This window comes from Osmia lignaria, chromosome 6 (assembly GCF_051020975.1).
Source record: "Osmia lignaria lignaria isolate PbOS001 chromosome 6, iyOsmLign1, whole genome shotgun sequence".
Taxonomy (NCBI): Eukaryota; Metazoa; Arthropoda; class Insecta; order Hymenoptera; family Megachilidae; genus Osmia; species Osmia lignaria.
Genome location: NC_135037.1, coordinates 6,837,794 through 6,851,035, shown reverse-complemented (window position 1 = coordinate 6,851,035; position 13,242 = coordinate 6,837,794). Strand labels below are relative to the sequence as shown.

General features: G+C 39.0%; 1 protein-coding gene across 1 annotated transcript in view; it reads left to right on the top strand.

Moving 5' to 3' along the window:
• The window catches only part of LOC117601447 (glutamate receptor ionotropic, kainate 2), a 97,402-nt gene that overhangs the window by 69,565 nt on the left and 14,595 nt on the right, over positions 1-13,242 (top strand). The window contains exons 7-12 of the mRNA XM_034318168.2: positions 755-931; positions 2,393-2,545; positions 7,919-8,122; positions 8,780-8,983; positions 10,911-11,015; positions 11,394-11,651. Of these exons, the coding sequence (XP_034174059.1) occupies positions 755-931; positions 2,393-2,545; positions 7,919-8,122; positions 8,780-8,983; positions 10,911-11,015; positions 11,394-11,651 (1,101 nt within the window). The remainder of the gene's footprint in view (positions 1-754; positions 932-2,392; positions 2,546-7,918; positions 8,123-8,779; positions 8,984-10,910; positions 11,016-11,393; positions 11,652-13,242) is intronic.

Below are 13,242 nucleotides of genomic sequence, written 5' to 3'. Positions count from 1 at the left end.
TACTGAATGGAAACGGTCGTAGATTCTCCACGCTGGAGTAATATATTTGAAATGAAATTTTGAAGCGAGTTGAATCGTTATTCGAGAGTAAAGTTGTTCGTTTATGCAGTATAGTGTGCTCAGTTAAATTTACTCTGCTCTCAATCCTCCGTTTCAATGTACGTTTCAATTTACGGTGGTCAAGATGGTATTTTTATGAGAAACTAGCCTCGCTACGTCGAGTCAGAAGTTTTTCCTTTGTTTCAATGTCAGCGGATGAAAATCCAATTTTCTTTCTTTCTCAATAATAGGATTATTATTACGAATTACAAATTTTATTTTACCATCAAAGTTACTTTCACGTCTCTCGAAAAACGGGACCACGCGATGTTTACATCGTAAATATACCTAGTGTAGATGTTCGTTGAAACTCCATTGGTCGATCTCCACCCCCGTTACATAAACATAACCGTGAGTCCCGGAATAAATCACTGAAACGCGGTCTAGAGCGGAAAAGGGGACCTGAAAATCGCGTCAAGACGGATGGGGTTGGTTTCGAGGACACGGAAGTTCTTTCTGACCGGAAACTAGCTTTATCTCTCGACTTCACGCGCGAAAAGGGTCGTCGACCCTTCTGGTGCTCGCGTATTTTCAAATTTCGACAGCGGTGAAATTAAGATTTAATACATGGATCACGTATCAAATGGAAAAATCAAACTTTCTCGTGTTGAGTTTCGTCTTTTGATATTTTAAAGGGTTGAAAATGTGTTGGCAGGACATCGAAACGTTCGATTTGGAGGATTTCAAGTATAACAGCGTGAACATGACTGCGTTTCGTCTGGTGGACCTCGAGGAACCAAAGGTGGCGGAAGTTCTCCGACAGATGGAACGCTTCCAGGTCGGCTTCCAGCCGATTGGCCACGCGATCCTCAACAAAACCGGAGTTATCCAGGTTGGTGGAAAGTTCATGTAACTGTGGGGTATGCCCGGTTACGGAAGTCGCTGTTATCGCGGATCCCCCTGAAACTCGTTGGTCGTTGCTTGTTGCAACGGAAAACGATTTTCTCTGTTTCCATCAACGATCGAGCGAACTTTCCTCGAGAAGAACCCTATACTCGACATTCTTTCTTATCGTTTCTAAGTGAAATCTTTTCGCGAATTTTAAACGTTACACGTGACGTCCTTACAAAACAGGATACAAAAAATTCAGCCAGAACTAGAGTACGAGGATCGTTGAGAGGAATTTGTTTATTTATTTTATAATGAGTATGAAATTAAATCCTCTCGTTAAATATGTACATTCTTCTCCATTTATATTCCAGACAGCTGCATTAATCCGTTTAATGCGAGAAATAATCGCATTTATTATAACATTGGTAATTAACAAAACTGTAATTTATAAGCGATTTAATGAATCGCAGTTTGCTATAGAATCAAGCCATTAAATTTTCAAATAGTCTTTTTATAATAATAAAATCAGAACTCAGGAGTATCATTTATAAACCAGAAAAAAATTATTTTCTTTGTAAATTACAGTTAAAATTATCAGAAAATTTATAAAATAAAGGAACTCAAAAAATAACACAAATCATTTCTAAAATATTAGGTTTCAAAGAATCGTACCTCAGAGAAAAAGCTAAACATTGCATATATCCAGCCGAGGTGTCGATTCTATGTTATTTTTTTATTTTTTATGTTCAATTTATTTATATTTAATTGATATGCAATTGTGAATATATTACTTTTTAATAAAGAGTATGATATTATAAGGCCTAAAACGAAGCATAGCGTGAAAATAATATGAACGAGAGAAAACATTGTCACCATCCTACGTCTAGTCAGTGCTTTGTCAGCATTTCAGTAATTAAGCCAGTTTTAGATGCGACGGAAGCTGCAGAGCAATTAAGACAGCTTGATCGAGCGCACTCGAAGCACGGCCCAATTTCTTTTCAAGGGCCCCTGACAACCATGAACGCTTGATTCCTTCATCAATGAACGATGATTATTTTTTTCGATGCATACATTGTTCAGTTTATTGTTTTCAAATTGTTTTATTAACACTTTTTATCATTTTCAAAATTCATTAACCGTATCTCTCTAACAAGAATTTAAGCTTTCCAATAATATTAATAATTTATCGACGAGTTCCTTTAGTTTTCCCTGAATTATTCGATTATTCCTGAATTTATGGCGTCGGTCACTGGTATCCGACGTGGTATACGAACGATGGAAAATCTCGTCGTGAAGCAAAAGCTTTAGATCAAAATCTGATTACACAACACGGACATGCACATGTACACACAAATTAATCACAGGTAGCTAGATTAATTACGTGTATCGACATTGTCGCTAACCGTGCTTGATCGACAGGAGGTCAAACGCTTTCTCACCCAAGGGGAAACGTATGTTTCAGGCAGAACCAGCTTTGGTGTACGACAGCGTGCAGGTTTTCGCGCACGGTTTGGCGGCATTGGACCGCAGCCATGAGCTGAGGCTCGCTAATTTATCGTGCGAGAAAGAGAAACCCTGGGACGACGGTCTTTCTCTCTACAACTACATTAACGCCGTACGTACGTTCTATAATTTTTCATTACCGAGACATCCCGCTTGTAAGGAAAGTCTCGATAGTCGAGGCGAAAGCAATTCGACGAAGAAATCGAGCTAGAAACTTTATTACCCCGATACAAACCGCGAATAAAAGTAGAAAAAGGAAAGTTAAAAAAGAGAGTGTTAGAAGCGTCGGAGAAGAATTTCAATTTTATCGAAACAGTTTCCTCGGGAATAAGTTTATTCGGATAAACTTATGAAGACTGATATGCGAGAAGTGGCGAGTTATCGTGTGGAAAAAAGCGCATCATTAAAAAGAGAAAAAAAAAACCGAAGAAAACTTTCGAACGTTTTAGCGAGTAATTAAAAGAAAATATCATCACTCTTTCAATATCTGCTTTCCTCTACTATTTGCCTTTCGCGGAATACACGATCGTTTCAATTAACAAATTCAATTAACGAACTGAGAAACACTTTTCGTGCAATTCAACGATAAAGCATCTCCTGATTTTCCCTTTCCATCAGTCTTTTACGAAATAAGAATATTATATAATATAAAAGGATAGTTTTAGTGTATTTATCAATTTCATCGTTCGAGATTAAACACGTTTGACGTTTTATTAATTAAACTCAACTTCATGCTTTTTGGTACCGTGCGTCGCCGACTTTCCGGACGGATCCTTGGTATCTTTAAGGAAGCATGGTGCGAGGACTCTTGGTATATATTGAAAATCATATAAGAAAAATTTCTAGATTCTCATTTCGCAAATTTGGAGAAATCAAGATTAATAGTCATAGTTCCCAAAGTTCGAAGCCTAAATACCATGCGTCGCCGACTCTCCGGACAATTCTTTGCTATCTATAGAGAAAAACAGTGTATTGTCGCATAGGTGTCGTATATTTCACCAATAGATTACAACAATACATTGCCAGGTGCTTTACGAGTGAAGCTTCTTTAACGAGCAATCGATTCGGACAACAAAACATGTTACATAACGATACCTCCAGTTTCTGCCACCCTCCTCGGTAATTTACGAAGCAATTTTTCCGAAGCCGTTAAATTGTCCTGGTTTTTTACTTCCACGCCCTCGTAAACGTCGTTTCGATCGTTCGATGTTACTTTGAAGTTTACGAGCGCAAAAATAGAGAAGTTATTTCGGGCTGATTGCGCGCATTGAAAATTTAACTGTCACCGAGGCTTGAGTTCAGAAATTGGGGTTAATTAGTGTTAAATTTATCAGATAGGAGATTCATTTCGTGGCTCAATATTCAGAACCTAACCGTTTCCCATCCACTGATATCTTCTGAAATAATTTCTATATGTATAAATATAGCTTATTCAGGCAATCGGACGGAGAACTTTTGAAACAATTTAAGATGTATAATAATTAAACGGAAAACACTGTCGCAATCCAGCGTGGCGCTTTCCAATTTTCCTTAAGTACTTCTTCAATACTTCGCTTTTGCTGATAGAAACGTAACTCTTATTGAAGGTACTAGCAACACCGTGAGAAAGTAATCAAGAAGCAAGGAAGTTTCTTACTTTAAACGACGGTATTTAAGCAGGATATCGTTCAAAACGCACAGCTTGCAAGCACAACAATGATTTACGATCTTTTTGCGTCCGGTATAAGTAAGAAACGGAGACTCGTTGCAGACGTTGATCCCTTAACAATTTCACTCCGTTTAATTGCATTCTATTCCGCGAGTAAGAAACGAATTTATGATGTATCGTGTTTCCCATTTCCGGAGAAGAAAAGAGATTTCAAAGTTTAAAAAACATGCTTCAAGTAAAACTATAATTCTCCGCTGTTCTTGTCTGCTCTCTTTTTAAGTCTGTTTCCACCGCTTCGCAAGTGGATGCTACGTTTACCTTTTTTCCCTGAAAAAAGTATAACATAAACACGGTAAACGAAAGGAAATTTTGCGATGCCAGAAAAACTATTCTGTCGGACGAACGCGCGGAGTTCGTATCCGCTTCAGATTACGAGCAGGTTATTCGTTTCACACTATTTCACGGGAAAAGACTAGCTGTCCGCGTCTGTTGTGTATCGACACTCGATAAACTCGATGAAACGTTCTTTCGAACAACGTGACGATCTATCTCTGGCTAGCAAACACCGAACGGTTACGCGGACGAAGAAAATCACTCGATGGAAATACGGTTTCGGCTTGTTTGCCAACATCTATATCGTCGGCCCAGTAACACGCTACGCTCGGCAATAAAAAGAACAAGAGAGATCCTCGAAATTTTGTAAATAAAACGCCGATCGTTTCGATTAAATCACGCGCGATACGTGATACCGGAACGTTTGTCGAATAAACGCGATGAAATATCTGGGAGCACTGCTAGTAGTATTAACGACGAACTGAAGTGATAAAATAATTAATGTAGATAAAGAAAGACATGCATACAGAAATTCGCCGTTGGATTTTCGATTCTAATCATATTTAATCAGCTGTTCTTTATCGCTTCCTTCTGATAAGAATTAAATAATTTTCAGATTATAATTAACGAAGTAGATTAGAAACGAATCGAGACAGAGAGAAAAATTTCTAAGCCTCTGTCTCGGTAGAGTAGTGTCTAATATAAGAATATAGAAAATTAGTATAGAAATGTAGCATCCACCATATTTACCTCCTATCTCCATTTAATAAATGTTAAATTTCGTTGTAATTAAAAAGCTACGCGATATCTAGCTAATAATATGCAGCAGATGTACAGGTTTAGATGCATGGAAGTGCACCGCAGGATGCACTAATGCAAATGTCATGTTATACCTAATGCAACGGTGCTTTTCACGCCTAAAGGAACTGGGAAAGAAAAAAGGTAACATAGAAGCTGGAGGGTGAAAGAGAAGGAAATCATGGATATTCCACCGAATAGCTAGGGTCTTCCTCGAAGTGGGAGCATCCAGATTGGTAGGCGTCCAACGATAAGCCGCAAACGTGCGCGGAGAGACGGAGAAGCAAAGCAACGTTGACACATGAATAATTGAACAGCGTATTTAGCAAATAGCTGCAGAGAATGGATCGCTTCTGTCCTCCATGTCCCCGGGACTATCTTTCTTCAGTTCGCATCTTTACCCTCGTTCTATTCGCGCTACATCCTATACATATATTTTTTCTTGAATTTCTTATCTGAACTTGTATAGCAAGTCCTTTCATATTTTCTGCTAGCTTTATAGAGTGAGAATCTTAGTATTGAATATAAAGGAAGAAAAACTATTAAGGCTAATGAAAATGATTCCAGTTATTACGGAATGTCGATAAAATTTAGAATCCTTCTTCTTCTTCCTTTTCTAATTAATCGACTGAATTCTGCTCAATGTTCGGAAAATCATAAACCACGTTTCGTTGAACAACTTCATTCCGTAATTTCAAATTTATTTTCCATGTACGTCTCGAAAACTTTTACGAACTATTCCAAGTCCTTTCGTGATTTCCTTTGTCTCGTTTCTTTCATTCCTCTGCGAGCCAACTTTCCCGCCCCAAACCACTCTACGCGACTATATTTTTGACCAAAACTGGACGCTTTTCCGATTGTCCTCCTTTTTCATCTTCCTTTCCCCGTACTTTTATTTTTCTTACTTCGTTTCATTTTCAGACGTCCGAGCTGCCTTGTTCCTAACTCAAATCATCTTGGTCGTTAGTTGCTTAAATTCCACGCTGTTCTTCTCTAGCTAGACGCTAATAACACGTGCTAAAGCTCATAAGGATCTCGGCTCACGTTCCATTCGTGGACAAGACTGGCAGCTGGGTTTATTAAGCGAATATTGCTCCAACTTTCCGCCGAGTTCGACGCTTCCACCTTGTTCCAAAGACAAGGGACTCGCTAACTTCCGGTCAAGTGGTTGAAATTCACGATGCAACCTCGAGTTACAGAGTTCGTGACTGAGAATCGCCTTTGATAAGGAAATGGCATCTTCTGCTAACACGTGAAATTAAATCGAACCATAAGCTTAACAACTTTTAAAATGTACCAGTTTTTGTATTATTTTATAATGGAAAAGGAATGTTTCAAAATATGTATGTACGTGCGAATAATACATTAAAGTGTAATAGAGGCACGGGTCAAAAAGCAATGCAGCACACGTTGCGCATAATTCATCGACAAAATCAGTGCGTCGTTCAGTTTCGAGCTATGTTCATCGATTAATGAACTACAGTACACATATTTTGCATAAATTAAACGCTTTCCTTGACAAATGAACCGAAAATTTAGCGACCGGATGGCCAGGAATAACTGCTACATCGTGCGGAGCAGTACAAACATTTCCGAAATATCGAATAAATTGAAACCATTGTTTCCATAGAGATTTTCAAAACAAATAAAATCGATAATATTCAATCATTCGATAACAATTACGCGCCAATAATTTCTTCCCGTGAAATTTAACCACCCACTTTTGTTAGTGATTAAATTACTCTTTCTTTTTTCTCTGTAATTTACTCAACATAATATTTGATATTTTATTTGCACGGACAATTTCCCGGTGCGCACAGGCAATGAAAATTCACGAAAAATCTGCTGCTCGACTATGTTGTCTGTTTTTAATTGTTGCGTGGGTGTCTACAATTCGCGATACAGAAAAGACAATACAAGAGACAATAGGAAACAAAACCGCAGAAGTATCGAAATTGTTGTCCATTGGGCTGGTCAGTAGAAATTTTGGAAAACAAGGGATTTGGGTTACACACTGACGGCCAGGAAACTCGCGCTGTCCACTTCATGAAAACAGCAACCGGAGGATATAATCGGTCACAATCTGGAGAACTCTGACGATGTCTTTTGTGAAACAGGACATTGTACATTAGATAAACCAATTGTTTCAAATTGAAAACTATAAAAGAAGAATTTCATGTTCTATTTTTTGAAAATAAAGAATCTTCTAATTTATTTATTTTCAATGAAAACGTAAATTTTTATCCACAAGAGTTGATTAATATTCCAAAGAACACTGCTATCGGATGATTTCTATTATCAAAATGACATCGCGAGTATCCGAGAGTGAAATACGATCTTTCAAATTAGTTTGAACTATTCCTTTTTTTCTCTTCAGGTAATTGCTTAAGTTTTGCTACAGGAATTTCCTACTCAGTTGAATTTATATCTTGGCAGACAACTCTGCTTGCAATCTAAACTTTCTTTCCGGAACAACAAGTTCATTTGTACATAGTATTAGTAGGATTTTAATTGAAACGACGCCAAATGAAGCGTATTAAACTAGCGATATACCTTTTACGTTCGAAGGTTTTCTAATGGAAGGAAAAATTTCGAATAATTTCAACGGGATCTATTTCCGTATCTGATAATTGTACAATGAAAAATAATATTATTCGTGGATCAGATCGAGCTGGAATTTAGGTTTACGAACATTTCTGTTCGCAGGCAGGCTTACACGGGCTAACCGGACATATCGAGTTCAACGAAGGAAAGCGGAACAATTTTAAGCTGGACTTGCTGAAATTGAAAAAAGAAGAGCTGGTGAAGGTGGGAGAATGGAAGCCTGGTTCCGGAGTGAACGTTACCGACGTTGGGGCTTTTTATGAGACAACCGCCACTAATATCACCCTGGTCGTTATGACGAGAGAGGTAATTAACGCCTCTTATCACCTTTCTCATAAAACACGCAGTGTTTCTTCGAATTGAAAATAACATATTTTTTATTCATCGAAATGTGTGACCTTCTATGAAAGTACACTTCAACAATTTTCTTCTGGAAAACATATATTTAGGTATTTTTGTGGATCAGACCCTTGGTAATATCAGCAATTCGTCTTTGTAACTTTGTTGCCGAAAAATGCTCCATTTCTTCTCGTCATCAATCACAGGAGGCTTCCATTTAACATCCGATTACGTGTTCCCTCTCAAATCATCCGAAAGAAACTAATTTCACTCGATTCCACGTCAAAGGTTGGTGAACGTCAACCGAGATACGAGGCAGTTCCCGTCATCTCCATTTTCCAAGATGAAAGGCTCCGACGTCGGTGGAAAGAGAGAGGAGGCATCCAACTTGGAAGCTTCTAGCTCGAGCTCTCGCGTTAAGGCGTTCGATGATTGCGCATTGCTCTCCATCGTGTTTCATATCGTTCCTTCTTATCACGGAATAAGAAATCTTTTTTCTTTCTCTTTTTCGTTCCTTTCAGATAAAAAGAGTGAAATACCCGCCGTCTGTTCGAGCAGCTCTCCTTCTATCCGTCTGATTTTTAGCAGTAATCCATCAAAGGTACCTTTGATCCTTGTTCGCAGGAGAAACCTTACGTGATGGTGAAGGAGGACAAGAATCTGACCGGAAACGCGAGATTCGAAGGGTTTTGCATCGATTTGCTCAAGTGGATCGCTGGTCAAGTCGGGTTCCAATACGCCATAAGAGTGGTACCCGATCACATGTATGGCGTTTACGACCCGGAAACCAAAGAATGGAATGGAATCGTCCGGGAACTGATGGAGAAGGTAAGAGATTGCGTCTTATGGGATATTCTTGTGGAACCTTCTTTCAACACCTCCGGTCCCATCGATTTCAACCCTTAAACGATGTAAGCTGAGGTCAATCGTGGTTCAATTAAAATGAAATGACACTTTGAAAAACTAATATCAAAATCTAAAATGAAATTTAAATTGTTGGTAATAAAATTGAATGACGGTATTTTTCTATATTCGCTGAAAATTCAAATAGAACTCACAATGAGAAATGGATGTCCGTTTCAAAGAAATTGCATATTTTAATGGGAGAAAAAGGATAACAAACAGGAAGGAGAAGCGGTGACAGGGGAGGAGGCCGAGGACAATTTTATATGCAAAGCAGCGAACCGATGCTGTTGCAGTAAATCCATCACGACTAGAATTTCATTATGCATACCTCGAGCCAACGACGAGCACCTAATTTAGCGTTTCCTAACGGACGTTAACGTACACCGGATATTCCGATTCATAGAGGACGTGCAGGTGTTACCAGGTAACATCTGAATTGTAAAAAAATGCGGTTATTAAATCGAAATCTGATGTTGGAGACTGCTCGGACGATATTGGATAATTGATGAAGCATCCTGTGCCACCATCGGGTTCGATCAAGAAGATATTATTCAATTCTCAATAAATTGAAAGAAAATGAATTTTTCACTGCAATTTCGAATATAAACGTGAACTTTTCAACATGCACGGTAATATGAAAAATAATCGTTCGATGGAAAGCGTTCCAATGAGCTCTGAAAGTAAAGGAGTAAATAAATACGTGAAACCTGTCAGAGGAAAAGTAATTAAAACAGCGTTGAACCCCGGAGAACATTACGTTTGATGTATTAAACCAGCTGGCGAAGGTGAAACGAGGAAAAAGGTAAGAATAAAAACATTGATGGAAATGGTACCGTTCGCTCATTCAATGTGGAAAAGCATAGAAGAATTGAATGTACCAGGTAGGAATTAAATAATGAATGGAAAAAAAAGAAAATTAACGACTAAACTGATTGTTAGTTTCCTTATATAATTTGAAACACCTTCGTTAACTCGAGTTTCGTTGATTTTTATCATGTTCTCACCAAGTTTTAATTCATTGTTACATTGTTTTCAATTCAAGTGGCTATAGAAATAATCTAATAATATAGTAAAATTATTTCCATAAAGAAATGAAAAAACAAAGATGATACGGTCCTTCGTGAAATGCATTGAAATATTGACTTGGACAAATGTGAGCCGGTATCAGCTGGACGGTGGTTAAATATACAAGTGGGAAAAATCTGCAGCAAGAAAGAAATGAGGAAGCTAAATTTTCAGCAGAAAACTGATGAGTCGAGATCCTTGGAGACGCAGAGGTTGCGGATCGCTGTCGGCGGATTCGTGTTCCGCGCAACTAAACCCGCAACTCCGACACGGGTAACCGGTGAATTCCGAAGATCAGCGATTTATAAAAGATGCAAAGCAATCTGTCCCTTGTGAAAGGGTGCGCCCGACTTAACCCAGAAACTGGTGGAACCGTAAGCGGATCGTCCCGAAGGAAAGACGTCACCGACGGTGACCTAGCGTGTATCCCCAATACGACCCCTTATAAAACATGCACCCGTTATTTTGCAAAGCAAACATTCGCCAAGCTTGACGCGATACTTAAAAATTTCTCACATTTTTAGAAATGAGAAAGAAGCGATGGTAATACTGTTACTTTACGTTTGTAAGTTTCAATAAATTCTATCTGGTTTGTCAAATGCAATTGCATTTTTGAAAAACCGCAGCTCTTCTAAATTTTATGAAACACTCTATCCATTGTTTCATCCTGAATAGAGTGGACAAAGCTAGCCGCTTAACGAATTCAAAGCTTTTTCACTCTAAATTCCCACATGATCGTGCAAAAAGTTCTCTAAACTGAAATCTTCTATTCTTTGCTTCACAGAGAGCGGACCTGGCTGTCGCATCCATGACGATAAACTATGCACGAGAAAGCGTGATTGATTTCACCAAACCGTTTATGAATCTCGGTATCGGGATTCTGTTTAAGGTGAGTCGCTGTTATCGTTCGCTGTTTCATCGATATTTATAAAAATTTGACGTTCGTACGCTTCTAATTCAGAATTCACGAAAATTTTTAAATTAAAATGATGCAGTTACAAAGATAACATACAAATTTGCTAAATTCGAAGAAAATTCCTTAATTTCAATGGTTGAAAATTTGTAGAAGATGAAATTAAAAGTTAATATTTCAATTCCGCAATTGCTTGAGAAACAACGAGCTGTGGAAAAAAATAAAAAGGAAATTCTCGATGAAATGAAACACAGGTAGAGAGTGTAGAAAAATGTTCTCGCAAAAGTACCGTCGTTCGACGGGCAAGCGTCACGGGATCCGTTTTAATTAAAATCGTAGCGTAACGTAATTTAGGTGCCCTCCAGCCAACCAACGCGTTTGTTCTCCTTCATGAACCCGTTGGCCGTCGAGATCTGGTTATACGTGCTGGCCGCGTATATGCTGGTAAGCTTCACCCTGTTCGTCATGGCACGATTCAGCCCGTACGAGTGGAACAATCCGCACCCATGCCTCGCGGAAAGCGACGTGGTCGAGAACCAGTTCAACGTCAGCAACAGCTTTTGGTTTATCACTGGCACGTTCCTCAGACAGGGCAGTGGGCTCAACCCCAAGGTACACTCAACGAGGTGCTCCGCCACTGGACTATTTCTTTCGTTCGATTCCTTTTCCTTCGTATCCATTTCACTTACTTCATTTCCCTCATACTTTTTATTTAAATTTCTAGATTCATTTTTATAGTATCACAGAACCTATCGATAGGATTCTGATCATTAAATTAGCAATTGTAATATTTACAAATATTCATATTTAAATTATAATAATAATGCCATTGCATTACGAAGACCGTAATTCCAAGAGTAAACTCGACACAATGGAATCTACAAATACCCTGATCTCCCTAAACCTTTCACGGTTCTCTGAATTTGCACAAAGGTCAGTTTCACGATCCATCTCTAATAATCCCGTTCCTAGAATTGGTGTCCGTTCTTCCGAGAACAGTTCGACGGACAGTAAAGCAAGCAAGCAGCTAAAGCAAATCAGAAGCTGTCACGCTGGTGGTCGTCGTCTTCGTTGCTGTTGAGAACAGACAATTCGAAACCGTCCGCTCGAGATGGCATCACGTTGTCCGGATCCCTCTAGATTTATAACCTAAATCGTGCTCTAGTTTCGACGTTACCTCGTCCGGAAGAAGAAGAAAAAAAGAAGGAAAGAATAAAGGAAGCCGTCTAGCGGTTGAACTCGTCATGCGTTCATAGCTATTGTGTTTCCGTTCCTGACGGGCCAAAGAATAGCGAGGAATCATGATTCCAGCGGGATAAAGAACCGTCTTTTTCAACTGTATCCCAAACTGTTCTTCTGTAAATTCTTACGCGCGAATAAATGATACGAGAAACGAGAACTCGGCTCGAAGAATCATCAAGGAGACCGCTCTAGATATCACCGTGAAATTTTAATGAATTCTTTAACAACTAAGCGGTAACGATGGTTCAACAGGTGTGCAAAAAACAAAAATTTTGAAGAGTGATGGTGTTGATGATATGAAAATACGTATAATTGCTTCAGGTATCCGGTCGAATGCCATCGAGATTGTTCTCGTTCATGAACCCTCTTGCCGTGGAGATCTGGTTGTCCATGCTGGGCGCTTACGTGATGGTGTCACTGACCATTTGGATAGTGGCAAGGTTCTCTCCTTACGAATGGATCGAACCGTTGCCTTGCCCCAGCTGCAAGTGTGCTCTCCAGGTAGGCTCTCGTCGAGTGGTGGAAATCTATCATAGTAACAAATAATTGTTGTGAAACTAGTAAACCTTGAATTTTCGCACCACTTGGCGGGGGTCGTGATTGTCATCAGGGTGGTCACGTGAGCGCCTTGGACCCTGACAGCGACGACATTCCTCTGCCAAGAACCGTCAACGAGTTCACCCTGGCCAACAGCTTCTGGTTTACGGTCGGCACGCTTATGCAACAGGGCAGCGACCTCAACCCCAAGGTAAAACGTGTCACCACAGAGTCGGCATTTAAACAAAACAATAGTACAACTTTGAAATAATTATCTGAAAAACAACTCGTTGGATTTCGTTCGTTATTATTTGAATAATAGGGTACCGTATACAGTTATTTACCCTTTTCCTAGAATAATAGAAAATATAAAGCACTGCGTTTTTTTAATATAATAAACTGTAATTCTATTCGGAATTAACCG